The sequence below is a fragment of the Microcebus murinus genome, chromosome 13, assembly GCF_040939455.1.
Source record: "Microcebus murinus isolate Inina chromosome 13, M.murinus_Inina_mat1.0, whole genome shotgun sequence".
NCBI lineage: Eukaryota > Metazoa > Chordata > Mammalia > Primates > Cheirogaleidae > Microcebus > Microcebus murinus.
This window is the reverse complement of record NC_134116.1, coordinates 67,228,884-67,246,386: the sequence shown is the minus strand read 5'-3', so window position 1 is coordinate 67,246,386 and position 17,503 is coordinate 67,228,884. Positions and strand designations below refer to the sequence as shown.

The following is a 17,503-nucleotide window of genomic DNA, read 5'->3' as shown; positions in this document are numbered from 1 at the left end:
ATTTGGACTACCAACTTGCACAAAAGAACCACTGGAGGCAGATACAGCAAGGTTCCAGGGAAAGATTCTGTTCCTTTTGGTAATAAACAACCAGAAATCCTCCCAACAGAAGATGTGAAACAGAACCTTTTAAGGATGCCTAAAGCATTGGATGGCATTCCTAAGAGTGGCGAGGGCACAGCCAAGCATCAGTAAAGCTGCTGTCAAAATACTACAATACATACCTCTGCCCTGGTAGGTAAATAGTCACTGCTCCAAGCTCTCCAAATATCCCATTGTTCTTTTCTTCCCCTACGAGCTCTAGAGAATCTTATCCCCCTGTCCCAGAAACCAAAGAGCGAATGTCCCCGTGGAAGCCTGTTCAGCGCTGTGGCCAGCACTTGTTTTAGTTCCAATTGGTCAGAGTCTATGACATATTGGTTGTTAAATATTTTGCATATCATTCAGACAGAGTAATGCCTCCATGGCTGGATGGGTATTTAAATCCTTTCATGCAACCATAGGATGTGTCTCTAATTATTTTAGCCAATCCACAGTCTTAAATATCTTGAATTTCACCAACAAAAGTCCATTTTTAGCATTCATCATGCTCACTAATAAGACACTAATTCCACCAATAAAATTCCATTTCTGACAACTGCTGTACTAATTGGCAAAGCTTCTGGTGTTGGTCAAGATACGGGTAACAGAAGCATTTGTAGTAGCATCCTCGAGTATCTACTTTGGAGTATGCTCTGGAGTTGTGGTTTCCTCTAAATAATACATATATATCACTGTCTATGCTAAAGTATTTTAAAAGGAATTATAGGCATTGTAACAGTATTGTCAAGAACTATAAAAGGCCTGAGATTTTACTCTGCAAGCTAACAAATTAGATTGCCACAATTTCACGGATGCTGGCAAAAGACAGGAGACCCCTGGGTCAGAGACAAAAGACTGTGTTACGGCACAATGAGCTGCCTGAGCATCACGTTTACACCATTCTTCTTGTCTCCCACCTCCAATGGGGGCTGATGTAGAGCAGCTCAGTGGATGCAGCAAACCCAGTGAGTTTGTGCACAGTTGAGGAACCCCAACCTAAGGGAACTGAATGTTTTATAACGGACTATAATAATTTGCCCAATTATTATTTTTATTATATTGGACAGTAAACAATATTGTCCTCTGCTCTGCTTCCAAGACTGTTTACTATATAAACACCTTTGAAAAGATATTCCGGAATATATCCGCTCACAAGATGTGCTAAAACATGAGATCCATGGAGAACTGTTTCCAGCAGTGCACTAATGACACTGGTTATGATCCTAAGTGGAAGCATGTTCAATTTACTAGGAAGGTTCAAGGTACATTTTCATGATTTCAAATTAGGACTGGTATATGGGAGAATTTATTTGCATAATGGTTATTGTAAGTAAAGATGATTTTCCCTATAACATCCCTCTGACAAACACTTTCATAGATGGTAAAATAAAATCAACAGGGTTCAATGGCTTTCTGGGGAGATTTGAAGACTGTTAGGAGGTTAAGTCTAGAGTTCAGATCTCTGAGCTTTCCAATGTCAGACTTCCAAATGTTTACCAGAGGTTCTAAATCTTCAGATGTCAGAAAACCATTTGAATAATAACAAAAAACTATGAATAGTCTCTTTGGAAAAAAGTATATGTGCATAATCCTATAAAAATTGCACAGCATTTCAGTAGGTTCACACATTCTCTGAAGCCTACTGATGGACTATTGACCTAATGGACTACTGGACATGGTCTGGAGATCTCAAGTTACAATCAGTGTGTGGATCAAGGGCTACCACAGCACTTATATTTATCAGTCTCATCAAAATATCCAGTTGCTAACTCAAAGTGGCTTATTTAGCCAGATATCATGTAACTGACATCTTCAGCTATCCAAAGCATGACCCCCAATCAGGAGTTTAAAAAATGTTGGTCAGAGCATACAAAAATCAATGCTTCGAAGATACAAAATCCACAGAAACAGAGAACTGAACAATGTTTCTTTAAAGCATGATCCTCAAATTATTTATGATAAGTAGAAAGGACACAAATTAGAGGTGAAAGAATAAGGAAAGGCATAATTAATGACTGCAATGAATAATCAATAAGTGTGACATAAAACTATTACAAAACAACAACAACAACAACAAAACCAGAAAGAACTTAAAAATTCTTTCAGTCTGGTTATTTTGTAAAAGAGCAACAACACTCCACAAATGTACACCACTCTTAGGAATGACCCTAGATGACAATATAACCACTAATGATAAAATAAAGATTGTTTATGTTTTATATGTTCTGGCTGAAAGGATGGGGAAGTATATAACACATTCTCAAAATATTTCAACATGATTAAAATAGGAACTATGTTGGTAATTAAAGCAGAATGGAAGGACTAATATTTGTTGCATGTCTTCCATGTGCAAAACAACTTATACTATCATACTTAATCTTTTTAACAGTTACCAGAGAAGTAGGTATTATCATCCCTTTTGAGAGAGAGAACTGAAATTCTGAGAGCTCAAATAGCTTGCCCAGAACCAAACAGTTGTAAGTGGAGGAAATTGAGATTCAAATCCAGTTCATGTTTTCTTCCATTAACTATCACTTTAAAGTGAAAATACATTAATACGGAATAATTCATTCATATGGTACTTTCTGAAAGGATCTAATAAATGAAAGTCACCCTCCCCAACTGCTCAGTTGGTGAGTTTTTCTCTAGAATTTTTCTATATTCCTTCATTTTTGTCAATATTCTACCATGTTAAAAATCAGATTGGAAGTCAGATCAGTCCTTTGATCACTTTCTTCTATTTTTAGTTTTATCCCCAAAACTCTTTTGATGAGTTACTCATCAATATGATAACAAACAGCCTTTACCAAACAGGAGAAGACCTATTAGTAGGATGGGGCTACTTTCTATCTTTTATTATAGAATGAAGGTAAAAATACACAGTAAGGTCACCAATGGGTGAGTTAGCACACCAGTACAAATTCTCAATTCTGGGCAGATTATTTTCTAGGCAATTAAGACCATAATTTAAAGATTTGAAAAACTTTCTCTAATGTTCATATAGATAAATATCCCAGCAACATCAGCGAAAGGTCTTTCCTTGGTGTTATTCTGAATGGACATTTGATCAGATAAATCTGTGAGTCTTCTCAACTATAATCTCTTTGAGGGCAGAGAGCAGGTGGGGGACTTCCCCAGGGCAAAGTCGTATCACATCATCAAAAGGAGACAGCTGGGGAAGGAGGGGCAGATACATTAACCCCAAACCTTACCTACCAGGAAATCTTGATAAAATCCACAAATTTATTCAAGAGGATGTTCAGATAGCCAATTTGTTTTAATTGCCCTTTCTTTCTAATATACATCATCAATGCAGTCAATTGAACAAAGTTCATTCCTGTGACATGATCCGACACATCAAAAATATCCTCAAAAACCCTTAAATTTCAAATTAGTGCTTTTCTAGCCCCAGATTAATATGCAAGTGGAACACACTAGGAAATAGTTGAGAGCACATCATACACACACACACACACACACACACACAAAATTAGAATGAAACAGTTCAATTTCCCAAATTTCCTTAAGTGCTCTATGCTGTATTTAAAAAGGCATACCACTCAGGTACATCATTTTTTCCTAATAAAAGGACAACAATGAAAAAGATATGAAGAAGAGTCTTTAAAAGACAGACTAGCATATTCTCCCCAATAGTTTTAGGGCCATATCTCAAGAAATCTTATTCCCACAGGTTTTCTAAGGCATTTCCTTTTTTTTCTGCAATTGCTGAGTTTCTCTGTTATAAATCGCTGCAAGCCACTGAATGAAGCTTTAAAAGGGCATTATTGCAAGAGTGAGGATGAGCCTTCACAGCAACAGCAAACCAAAAAGGACTTGGGGAAAAAAAGCATTCAGAGCAATTTCTTTTTTTACCTATCAGAATATATGGTTCTTTAAGCTACAATTTTGACATTGATTTTTTTTTCTGTAGAGGATTAAGCCATTAGTCCTTTAGAGAGTGATGTCACAATTCTTACAAGGAAGGGTAGCAGTGGCCAAATATATACATAAACATTATGGCAGCTGCCTTTTTAGTGATCAAAAATTCACAGTAGGGGTTTTTACTTCTTTTCTTCCTTCCTTCCCTCCTTCCTTCCTCTCATTCTCCTTTCCTTATTTTAATCATTAATAAATGGCAAATATATGACATGCAGGTAGAGACCATGTCTGCCTTATTCATAATTTTATGTGTGTGGCACATAAAATGTGCTTAATAAATATCTGCTGAATAAGTAGATGAATCTGTTTAATACCAAACACCAAGCTAGGCACTGAAGTTGCAAAAATCCTGTCCCACTAGTTCATCGGGAACCTGCAAAGATGTGTTTAGGGAAGCAGAGAGAATTGGATCTATGATTGCATAGAAAGGGGGACTTTCTCCTAAAGCAGGGCTAGAGGTGTTTACTCAGTTATAACTTACAGTGGAAATGTTCATGCTCTAATTTTGTTGTCATGGAACCCACTGGATTGGGCAGGTTGAATGATGCCTCTGAAATGAATGTGGCATTCTCCCCACTTTCTAAAATGAATGGAGAAAACCATCTCATAGAAAGAGGTCCCTGAGAAGGTGGAGTGACCAGAAAAGCTTATTGTGTTTTGCCTTGGAGGTACCTGAACACTTTGCTCAGACATGTCATCGCGGGCCAAGTTGAGCTTCCTCGGCTGATGGAAGTTTCCCAGCATCATTTGGAGCCAAGTTCCTGAGTGCCCTGTGGGTTCCTACCCAATTTGGGTCTTGGCTGAACTTGCAGCAGCTGCCTGGTTTTCCCCTGTCGTTCTCCTGTGCTGAGCTCTGGGGGAGGAAATTCAGGCTCACGCTGCACGACCTTCTAAATGACCCCCAGTGACTTGCACTCAAGTGTTGAAAGTTTGGAAAAGGTCCAGTTAATAGCCATATGGAATGTGGGACACCATTGCTGCTTGAAATACCTTAAATTTGGCTAAATCTCAAGGCATATTCAGTATCTTATTGTAAACCAGCCTCCCAAATAGCAATCTCATAATGGAATAATCAATTTACTTTAAGCAATGACTGATGCATCAAGTGTTAGGGGTCTCTTCCTGAACTGAGTGAGACAGTTTATGCTGTTCTTTGCAGATGTCTGCTTCTTGCAATGGGTGAGTCCCACTCTGGCACCCAACTCTGATGCCTGTAGCCATCAGGCAGAGCCTCAGCTGCCTGGCCAGCCTGAGCATGAAGCAGCCTCAAAAGTCCATGTGAGTCATGGGAGCCTTCTAGTTTCTAGCCAAAGTGATGCTTGTCATATTAAATGTCAGGGAGGCCAACAGTAGGTTCTCCTGCTTGAGAAGCACCAAGGCTGAAAAGAGCATAAAATCTAAAAAAAAAAAAAAAAAAATCTGTTTTTGTTCCCATTTTTACTCAGCTGACCTCCCCATAACTTACTAATTGTGTTTTCTCAAGTCTGATTAGATTTGGGAGAGAAGAAAGCCTAAGTCAGAAGTCAATGAGCTAAAGGAGAAGTGTCCAAAGACATGTGGGATGGTCATTGTTCAGATGAGAATAGAGGAGATTTCTTCCCTGGACTGAAAATTGGAAGAAACAGGCTCTTATCTTTTCCAACACCCAGAGGCTCTGAGTTTTGAGTTTATGGTAGTGTTCTTGAGAAGCCAACAGCATAATTTCAAGAACAAGAAGCATGATGGCCTCTTAATCAAATTAAAGAGCAAAATGAAAGCAATAATTACTCAAATTTACTTGGCAAATTAGTAAGACAAATTAATTGAAACACTACTTTTGATCACAAGGATATAATTAGAAAAGTCTTTGGTGGATGAAAGTATCTCTGAGGCATGAATTAAATCAATTGGACGACCTGATTATAAAGACCTTATGCTTAATGTGTAAACCCAAACTTACTGTTATGGAATATAAAATGAAGAATAAAGATTGATCAGCAAATTAAATTAAAAATGGCCCTGTCCAACTGCAAACATCCACTGGTCTTTTATTTTACTTTGCACCAGATGCTGTGCCACACTACGTATTCTTATCACTTACACTGTATGGTTCTCTTAAATAAAAGTAATAAATAAAATCACCATTGATCACAGTTGCACAGCATAAACCCTTACTATGCCCACAACCACAGGCCTACATTGCTGGAAGAATCCCAGGGCACTGAAGTCAGACTAAAGAAAGACACACTGAGATGCTTCTTTTCCTATTAGCCTCATCTTTCCCTTACAAATCCCACTCCTTCTTGGAATAATCCAGTTTCATAAAACTGTAAGTGCATCCAAGCTGGACCGTCAGAAGCCAATTAGCACATGGCATGCCCTGGCGGCAGTTATCCCTTTAAGAATCACACACAACAAAGTTGGCCCAATTAGAGTGGGGAGCGAGACTTCGAGCCCATTACTTGGGAGAAGTTCCTTCACTCCTTTTGACATGAACAAGGATGCTTAGAGCTGCAAGTGCCAAGTGCACATAGGACCATAGGGAGAACTAGCCTCTGGGATGAAGCCAGCCTACAGATAGACGGTGGATGGTTACAGTTCATCCACAGTTGATTCTTCCTGAACATGGGCCCTGGACACCTTTGAGCCCTTCGTCAGTCAAGTCTGCAGCTCACCTTAGCTCCCACCTTGCTGTAATAAGAGATCTTAAATGTCTTGTTTTGCCAGTTTGAGCCAGATTTTTGTAACCAAAACCTAAAGCATCCTAATCTACATAAAACTTAATGAATGTTTGTTAAACTAAATTCTACCAAAAAAAAAAAAATAATAATAATCTTCCATGTAACTTGGAGAAATTTTTTTTCAAAGTATGATCACCGACAACTTGCACCTGAATCACATGGGATACCTGTGTAAACCACAAATGAGAGAATTATAATTCTCAGGTGTGGAGAAAAAAAAATCTACATTCTCAACAAGATGACTACTGATTCTAATGCTAACGGTTGAGAGCTACAGTCAAGGCAAGCTGTACAATTTTATTTGGAGAATTTAGAAACTCATTACGCAGCCCGTGTGGACTCTAGTTTCCCTGCTTTAAAAATGTGTGCATGCACACTGTGTCCTTGCTTCTTCACAAATTAGTGTGTTCCCAAAGTAAACAGAGTAACAACCTTTGATTTGTAAACGGGAGTACTTTTGCAAAATTGCTTCAGGGTTCTGCACGTAATGAAATTTAAAAATGCTTGAGAAAGAATCAATAGACTTATAAAATTGTTTTTAAGACACATAAAAATAAATTCTCTCCAGTACTCCTTTCTAAGGAAAGGAGATATTTTTAAAGGACATTCTTTAGATTCCTATCACACGAGCTTTTTATGAAATCCCTTCTTGCCTAACTACTACTTATATTTCTGAACTCAGTTTAAATGCTCTTACCCTAGGAGGCTTTTCCTACATCCTGAACTAAATAAAGTATTATTTTGTGCCATAGCTGATATTTGGGATTAAACCTGTCTAAACAGGGAAGCAGAACTTAAAGCAGGATCCTCCCTGGCTCTTCTCCTGGCCCTCCCTGCAGCCCACCCCTCCATGCCACCCTGAAACACAATCTGTACCCACTGAAATCCCATACAGCCTTTTGAGCTCATCTAAAAGTAATACTTGCTTCGGAAGCCCCTAGGTGAGGTCAGGTCCCCTTGAATCATGAACTAGCAACTAAATACCAGTCGGGGTGCTTTTGGTTGCAAGTAAGAGAAAACAGCTCTTAAATGTGAGCCAATAAGGAAATGAATTGCTGTGTGTCAGTGAGGTTGGAAGTTCCCAGGGAAGGGCAGCACCAGGGATGGCTGACCCATAGGCTGGGTTCCTTTGCCTACCACTACCCCAGCAGATTGCTTGCTCCTGCCATTCCACCTGGTCAGGGGGTGCTGCCAGAGGACAGAGAGCATGGCTTCTGCTGCCTCTCCCTTAGACATGGGATCGCTCCTTCCTCAGAAGCCTCTAGTCTCACTGGCACAAATGGGCTTACGTCTTCCCATCCCATGCCAGTGTTAGGGTTGGGGTGGCCAAGATTGATTTACAGTACTTGCCACTGTATTTCCAACTGCCACCCAACATGAAAACTGTGGCATTCATACAGCATGCTAGGATAATTGGATGGGGCTGCTCAGAGCAGTCTTAACTGTCCTAGAACCTGACCAGCTGCCCAAGGTGCTGCAGGGATCAATGAATGAGCACATATGACATGAAACCATTTCTGCTATACATGGGTTATTCTTTGGCTGAGATCAGCGATCACCAATCTATGGCCCCATTGCTTGTTTTCATAACAAGTTTTATTGGGACCACCTATTATCTTTCACACTACCACTGCAGCGTTGAGTAGCTGCAACCAAGACCAGATAGCTTGCAAAACTGAAAATACTATGTGGTTCTTAGACTCACCAACCAGTGTGGAATAATGTTGGCAAGTCAATAACAATGCCCATTGTAGCACCCAACACTTTTTCTTTCTAACATACACCTCCCTTGCTAGTTTTAGGTTTCCTAAAGGGCAGTGAATAGTGTCTTTTTTTAATTCATTGCTGATGCCATATCCCCAACAACTGGCCCAGGAGCCGGCATACTGTATGCACTTCATAAATATTTGTTGGCTGAGTAGCTGAAATGAATGCACTCCTTAAATAATCATCCACATAGAAACAAAAGCAATTATTTCTTTTTAGGATGCTTTAAATGAGAGAGTAACAACATTTCAAAAACAGCATGCCAAATGATTGACCCAAATTCTACAGCAAGGAGGGCATGAGCTTTAAAAACACTAACATTCCCCAACTCTTGGGAGGAAGATGAAGAGGCAGAAATGAGCTCAGATTCTAAGACGTGGCAGAGGAAGGGTGTGGCAGAGGCAAGCAGCAAGTATGCCACTAAAATTGTGCCCCCATCCTTATTGAAAATGCCCACAAACTCATGCTGTGACTCACACCCGCGGTCCTAGGTACCTTCTCAATTTAACTCCATAATTTATGACTTCACTAATTCCCTGAAGTTCAGCCTTCAGCAGTATTCTGGGAAGTAGTAATGATTTCTTTTAAGGTAGAAAACATAGGAAGTTAGGTGGGATGGGCCTAATGGTTGGTTTCTCTATGCCACACACAGTTTCTTTTTAGGTATTCTTTTGAAAGAAAAATTGACAAAGTCCATAAAGATAATAGTAACCTGGAGAAGCAGAACTTGATAAACACCCCCAAATTATTCAGGGGATCTAAAATTCATTTTACCTGTATATGATGTCAGTTTTTTTTTTCTCATCATTCAATCCAAGACAAATTTTATAACAAAAAAGCAGAAATGGAAACACCATAGTGTCTTAAATTGCCAAAATGGTGTTAGTGAGTTTAGTAGCATAAGAAATTATTACCACTAGTAAAGAGGCAAGTGTTTTTTTAAGTTTTAGCTCGACATTCAAAATTATAACCCACAATGCTGAGAAGATACAAAGGACTGGGGTGCAGTAATGAAAACTGCAATAACAGGACCCGAGTTTCATTATAATCTGCTAATTAATACAGCAACACACAATGACAACAGATCAGCGACGACAGGGTTCTAATCAAGTTGGGGCTTGTGTTAGTTAAGCAGCCAAGAATGCCTCAAACACCAGGGCAAGAAAGATGCCAAACACTGTATTAAAATATCTCCTCTGGACATCGTTTGCTTTCCAAAAAAAAAGAGAAAAAGAAGTTGGCAGTCAATTTTGTGCCAGCATTTCAGCATTTTTTCCCCTTTCTCTACGTTTATGGCCATCACAAACTAATCCAGATTTAGGAAGGAGGAGAGGAGAATGGGCAAATGGAAATCTCTTATTATTTTTTTATCCATGCAAGTTAGGTGGTATTTAGAACACAGTTGTCTCTACCTAAAGAGCCAGTATTATTTTCGAGGGAAGGAGGGAGGATGGTTGTCATCCATTATGTCAATCGAAATTTGCTTCATTTTCAAATAAATAGACCTCTGATATCGTGTCACATCTGTCCATTTTTCTCAGTATCTAACAAAAAAGTTTTTTCATGGAAGTTACAGAAATTTAGAAATAATTATCTGGGAGGTATTAATACTGCCATTAGACCAAATCCCTCAGAATTTTTCTTCTTACAATAAAATATCTAATGTGAAACGTAGGGGTTTAAGTGAGCAACTTAAACCAATTGTACCAATTGTCAAACTCTCAGCTTATCCATCTGTATAGCAGGGAAAAGATATTTGCTATCACTTGGCAGTGATGGGCTTCAGGACACACTACCTCCTAATTCAACACCTCGGCACGTGAAAGAACAGCAGAAGCAGTGTGGTCCCCCTCACCTCCCCCCTGCCCTTCTTTCTGGAATGGATCATCTGACTTTCCCCTGATGTAGGTCATGAGAACTTCATTTGAGAGCCATCCTTCCTATACCTGGAGAAAAAGAAAATTCTTACCTCTGAAGACACAAGGACACAGAAAGGAATCTGAACAGACAGGCCTTGCTAAGTTCTCCAGTTTATTACTATTAGATCATATCCCCTTTATCCAATTATATTATTAATAATGCTTCTGCACAACTGCCCACTGCTGCATCAAACGTAGCATAAAAAGTACTCAGACTTACCTATTTCTCCAGGTTTTCATTTCTTTACCAAGGCTCCCATGCCATGCAAAATTTATTTTAAATAATTTTGTTTGCTTTTTCTCTTGCTAATTGGCCTTTTATTGTAGGAGCCTTAGCCATGAACCTAGCAATAGGTGAGGAAAAGATATTTCTTTTTCCCTATAGCACTGTTTTATGGGTTCATATTCCTTGATCTAGTAACACCAACTCTAGAAAAAGACTCAAAGAAAATAATTCAGCAGAGCAAACACTTATATTCTTTAAACTACTCATTACAATATGTCCTAAAATGACAGAAACTGGAACAGCTAAAATGCCCAGCCAGAAAGAAGTAAGGAAGTGGCTAAGTGAATATATTTAGCAAGCAAGTGAAATACTATCCAATGATGACAAATTAAAATGATGCAACCCATGTAGTACTCTGCAAAATGTTTTGTGGATTGCAAAGTAGAATATGTTATGGCTACAAGTGTAATATATCTGAAATGTTATTAGTACACATTGTTCCTTCATCATTCAATCACATCTCTGGGCGTGGAACCTTGCTGCTCCTGCTGCTGGAATCTCTGTGGTCTCCTAAGGAGCTTTCTCATTTCTCTCTTGTGCCTTCCTTGCCTGAGAGGTGCTTCTGTCTGCTTTTGCATCACTTGTACAAGATGCAGCTCCATTCTCACTCCTTCCCCAAAGAGGTCTGTTACCCTGGAGCGAAACTGCTTTGGTTGGACTCCTTCACCCTTGCTGTCATTTCCTTGATTGTTTCATTTGCCTCCCTTCTCAGATAGACTGCAAATTCCACAGTAAGAGTTGCTGTTAGCACATGCAATGGTGATAAATACATGATTTTGAATGAATGCATCAATGATCATAAACTCTTGAAAGCAAGGGCCATTTCTTATCTTTGTGTCTACAATACTCATCACAGCACTGGGCAAACAGTAGATTATTGGTAACTCTTCACTAAACAAGCGGATAAATTTATATTGTCACACAGGAGTGCTTGCTGCAATACCAAGATAGGATTTTCTTATCCATCCCTTTTCCACTTTCTGCTTCTATGAATCATCAGATAAGGTTCTTTTTCTAAAAGGAGTGGCATCCATGAGAGAGCTTACCCAGATCGAACTGGCCAGAAATGTAGCCACAAGTCTGCCGGACTTCCTCACTGTCCCAGCCCAGGGGGTAGAGGGCACATCCAGCACCGATCAACAAGCCTGCAAGAGATAAGACAAGAGGGCTTTACCAGTGCACCTCTGTATCCATAGATAAAGATAGGGGAGTGGTGGGGGAGCATTCAAAATTTAGCAATATATCAAGATCATAGTGTCTCCCTTTTGGAAAGCACCAGGCACAGCTCTCTTAAGCAATCTTAGGTCAGTTTGACTCCAACAGCAATTTCAAGTCTGCTTAAAAGAAAAAGAAAAGCTCGACAGCTCAGTTTGGTTTCAACTTTGCCTTTTAAAGCATTAAAAACCTCACAAATCCTGTTTAGAAAATACATCCAGAAGCTTTCTAAAATCCCTCTTGTAAAAAGTCAACCATTAATCCATGCAAACAAGTAATTCAAGAGCAAGCAAAAGTTCCTAATAGATTATGCTTCCTTATTCATTAGATGTTTTTGCTTCCAATTTAAGAATCAAAATAGAATGTTTCAGCATTGTCGAATTTTACCGGGGGCCAAAAGAACATAAAGATTTTCATGAACCACCTCAGCATACTGATTGAACTTGCAAACTGTTATTATGCTACACAGAGAGTCTCCTGCAGGTCTCTGAAATACTCTAGAAGACAGACACTTATTGCAGTCTAAGTCCTCCTTGCATCTAAAACCAAAGGTTTGATGATTAAACTGAAGAAGTGATGGTTTTATTTTAATATAAATTAAGTTATCATGGCAGCACATTCTGAGCTGACAGTTTTCAATGGAGAGTCTAGTTTTGCACCAAAGCTTAATACGGTTTTACAAGAAGCTGAATGAGATTTAAGCACTCACCATTTGAATGTGTGGGCTAATCTGAAAGTAAGATCTTGTCACATCAGTCAGAAAGTGTTATCATCACCCCTGAGTATCACAATAGGACCAACAGATACTTAAGCTAAAGGGTGGGAATGTGGCTCATCCTGTCCCTTCTAAATAAGGGAGCCCCCGACATGAGAAAATTCACTAACACATTGACTGCCATGCGAGTTGTATTTAACTCAGGTTAGTTTTGAGCCTGGGGCCTTGTGAAGCAAAACCATGCAGCTGGTTCATGAAAATCTTACTTGTTGGTGTTCTTATTGTTACAATTAATATTGACAATTTAATTCAAAAAAAAACGTGGACTGCATTGCACATAATTCATATGCAGAAAACAATACAAAATAACAAATTAGAAAGGATCCTTTGGTTTTAATGAAACACGGTGGCCCCAGGGGAAATTGTTTTTCTAGTGTGGCAGTTAATGTGTTAATATAGAGGAGAGGCAGAGCCCAAATGTATCTAGAAGAGGAGACCCTTACTATTTCTGCACTAGTCCTTTCCTGACCCCGTTTTGTCCTCCCAGCCCCTGCCCCAGCGGGTGACTGTGTAGTTGTAACCCACACAAATCTTCTGTTCCCTTCCTGGCAGGTATCTGAGGCAGAGCTGTGTTCCATCCTCCTCCCCAACCACTGTGCTGAGCTGTGTGGAGAGACATCACCCCTGTCCTGACACACTTCCCACCCCAGCAGGGCTCCCCCTACAGGAGGTGGGAGGGAAAGAACCAAGCAATGCAGAGGGACTGCTGGAAAGAATCATTGAAGCTGCAAAGCCCTGGTTCCAGGATATCCTATATGCGATTGTATAAAGATGAATTATGTTGGAGCTCAAGAACAATCCACAAGGCAGAGATACAGAGGTTTTGCTGCCTAGGCAAACGCCCCAGTGGCTGGTTTCCTTGGCTTTTTCCCATGGGATAGAATTGACATCATTCTGAAGACAACTGCAAACTAGTTTTATCTGCCATCAGGTGAAGAGATAATTACCTTACCCGAAGATGTCAAACTTTGTGTAAACTGAACTCCAGGAATGATGAATAAACAATGTGATATTATTTCTATGATACTCAGTTCTTAATAGGTAACAGCACTTTTTGAGATCTTGTGAGCAATTTTTAAGGATGACAAATGCAGACAGGTATTTGGGACAGAAAGTATGCAAGTGTAAGAAAAACGAAAAATAGTAACATTTAAGCCATCAGTAGTTTTCTCTTTACCTGATCAGAAACAAATGAAAAATAGTCTGATTTGCTAATGTTCTTTTTATTAAAGCTGAAAAATATTTGTCATGAAGTCATGAAAACACTCACCTTGGTCCTTGGTCTAGCCACTTTGGGACAATAAGTAGAAAGGAGTGTATAAACCCTACATGTGGAGCAAGTGGGCCAGTGGTTCTCCAAGTGGCAAAAAGCACTTGGCAGTCAGGGTTCTGTTGTAAATACTGGGCTGTCTTTGTGATGCTTTGTAATGTAGATTTAACCATATAAATTAGGAACAGTTTTATCTACAGGGAATATGTGTTACGTGTAAGAATTTTTTTAAAAAAGTACCATGAACATATGCTCACATTTTAAAAAGTTCATTGAAGGGCGACTAGCTTATCTGAATTTTGATGTGACTGTTTATGTAGTTTTCGTTTGTTTTGTCATCTGCTAATGTCTGCTAACAGGCGATATACTGCAGACTTCAAAGATCTCCGAGTGAAAAGCGTATGTTGCAAACTGATCAGGCTAATTAATTATCACAATTATTAGGATATGTAGGTAACTGTCAGTGGCCTTCCCACCGCCTTGCTACCATTGTATGTTAGGGTGATATGGAGTCTCAGACAGAATTTGGCCAAATACTCAATAAACGTTTATTAGCAAGTTGCTATCAAAACCACTCAGAAGACCAATTCTGTAAGCCCAGTGAAATCCAACCCCCACGTACAACTCTATCATATAGTCATCCAAACAAGGACCTTATGTGAAATTTTCAACACACAATAAAAAAAAATATCAGATGGCAGGCTCAGGGAAACTTCAGGTCAGATTAGACAACAATATCTTCTATTAAATGCAAGGGGAGAGGGGAACAGGACCAAAGAGCGTTCCAAACCTTCACTGCCCAATGCAGTAGCCATGAGCTATATGTAGCTCTTTAAGTTTATGTTAATTCAAATGAAATAAAACTGAAAAATTCAATTCCTTAGTGGCACTAGCCACATTTCAAGTGCCAAATAGTCACATGGCACTGGTGGCTACCATATTTGACAGTGCAAATAAAGACCATTTTCATAGTTGCAGAGAGTTCTATTGGAGATGGCTATAGTAGATCTAAGACATATTTTAAAAGGATGCTGGACTTGTCAGGTCCCTATGCCTTATACCTGATAGTGCCTGTTAACAATTCTCCCTTTTAGGTAGGGCTAGAGGCTAGGAAACTATATTCTGTAAACTCTCCTGCTAGCAGGAGTTCTGGGTCATATTTTGTCAATGAGAAGCCCTCCTGTGGAATTAAGAAAATAAAAGGGCATTGGCAGCTGCAGCCGGGGGCAAGCCTTTCTGCAGATGGTGGATATGAGATGTTGGGAGTGGCTTCCAGGTGTCCCCTTCCTCCACACCCACTAAGGATATCAGTTGTAGCTCCTTTTGATCCCAGCACTTCCTGCTTTCCTGAATTCTTCAAAGGAGCTTCTCTGACCTTCACTTTCCTAGACTTTCTAATAGGTCTATAAAACTTTAAATCCCCGGCCAATGCCCCTTCCTACTTGAAATTTCTAGAGTGGCTCCTTTTACAGGCCAAATCCTGACGGGTGCATGCCCCACTCGTACAAGGGCAGAGAGGCAGATACAGATTTTTACATCTCACTCATTTTTTCAATTAAAAATCATCTCTAATAAAGCTTATGCTAATTATGAAACTTCTGGGGCAAGTATAGATAGTGATATTCAAAAGCTTGCCTTGAACCCTCTTTTTGGTGTGGTCTCTGGTTAGGGAATTTAACCTGCTAAGAAACCTCTCCTAGAGTGTGGATATTAACTAGCTTCCCTTAGGAGGTGGATTGAAGTCAACTAGCATGTTATCATCTGTACTGAAGTACTACATTGTAAAGGAAAGTAGACAAAATTAAAAAGTGAGAGGATCTTCTTTAGTGGAAGAAGTTTGCCACTGTTCAGTTCTAGCAGTGATAAACCTTAGTCCATGTTATAGACATCAACGTGTGATGGAAGCATAGTTTAGAAATCCCTGAATTACATACCACTCGGGTATTTTACCATATGCTGAAATGGGACTCAGAGAACTTTCTAGAATTTAAAGTGATTGCCCAAATGATGTGTTAGTGACCTGACAGGTTTTAATAACTCTGCTTGCCTAATTTACTCCTGGGGAGTCAATGGTTCAATTAGAATCTCCAGCTCACAGGTTTTTGTATTATTTTCATGGGTTTCTTTATTAGATTTCTAAACCTTGTGGTTGCCATATGGGCTTAATTTTAACCAAATTCCTTTGTCACTGCCATAAAAGACTCATGAAAAAAGTCACCTTATCACACTTTCTGAAAAGCTGTGCATACAAGAGTGAGAGTGAGGAAAGAGGCTGAGAATGAAGGCAGCAACCTGAGGAAGGTGGTAATGGGAGGTTTGCTGTGGAGGAGGTGTGAGATCCTTCAGGCTCATTTGCAATTAAGAAGCAGGACTTTTGCAATCCTGTAGACTTCTACAACTTTTAAGGGTTACAAGTCCACCACACATGACTGCAAATTGGTTCAATCTTTAGTTTTCACCCAGAATCTCATTGAAGTCAGCTATCTGGAGGAATGTCAGGTTAGGATTGGAAAGACACACTGCCTCCTAAAAAAGAAAAAAAAATAATAATCCAACAGATGACTCTTTTAAATAATTAAATTTTTTAAAAGTCCATTTTAATAATGCATTGACTATTAGGCATTTCATCCTAAGTGCCTTAGAGTTTTGGGCTCACCCCATTCCAAAACCAAACCAGTGGAATGACCTCGAAGGAAAAGCCAGTGTTAATGGCAAAGAGACAGCACAGAAAATTGCAAAGAGTTGGGCGTTTCTGACCCACACATTAATGCTGTTTTGTAAAAGAAATCTCTTCTTTGGCCCCAAATGGGCTACATAACCCAAACCATAGCCTGGATACCCTCTGCCTAACCATAAACCACCTAGGGGAGAGTTCCTAGTAGAAACTGTCAGTTTTCACAACATGCTAGAAATATCTGCCATGCCGCTAACTGTTTCTTCCAATTGGAGTGTGAAGTCTGAAGTCTGTAAAGAGCTCAGTGCTCAGAGTAAAGACCTGGGGCTGGGAATTTTCCCTTCTGCAAAACTCTTTCTATTCAAACTCAGGACTTAACACTCCGCCAGCGGACTATTAGCATAACAATCCGTCTCCCGCCAAGAAGGCAAAACAAACCTCTAGTCAGCCAATGCCAATTACCCTCCGCAGGTGGTAAGAATAGAGTCCTCATGTTAAACCCATAAAGCCTCATTTTTCCAGGCCAATCTTGAAAGTTTTTATGTGATCTCACTTTTTTTCCATGACTATTGCTCCATTCTTTTTCCACATTTTTTTTTTGTTTTTTATAGCGTGACTTTTTCCACCCATGGCCCCTTCAGTGGTCACACCAGCGTTTCCCATCAATTCATCTTTTATGTGTTTTGGATACTTTTATCCATCCTTCAGTTCCTTTATCTTCCCTTCTGTGGTAAGCACCGGGGGAAATTGTTTTCTTTACTGTTCTCATGAAAGCTGCTCAATCTTGCAGCCTGTTATCTGGACTTCTCTTTAAAAGTGTTTGGCTCGTTTCCATCTCAAAGTCTCCATATGCTAAT

At 39.5% G+C, this 17,503-nt stretch overlaps 1 protein-coding gene across 1 annotated transcript in view; it reads right to left on the bottom strand.

The window, feature by feature from the left end:
* LHFPL6 (LHFPL tetraspan subfamily member 6) overlaps positions 1-17,503 on the bottom strand; it is a 227,236-nt gene that overhangs the window by 14,949 nt on the left and 194,784 nt on the right. The window contains exon 3 of the mRNA XM_012742679.3: positions 11,759-11,857. Within this exon, the coding sequence (XP_012598133.1) occupies positions 11,759-11,857 (99 nt within the window). The remainder of the gene's footprint in view (positions 1-11,758; positions 11,858-17,503) is intronic.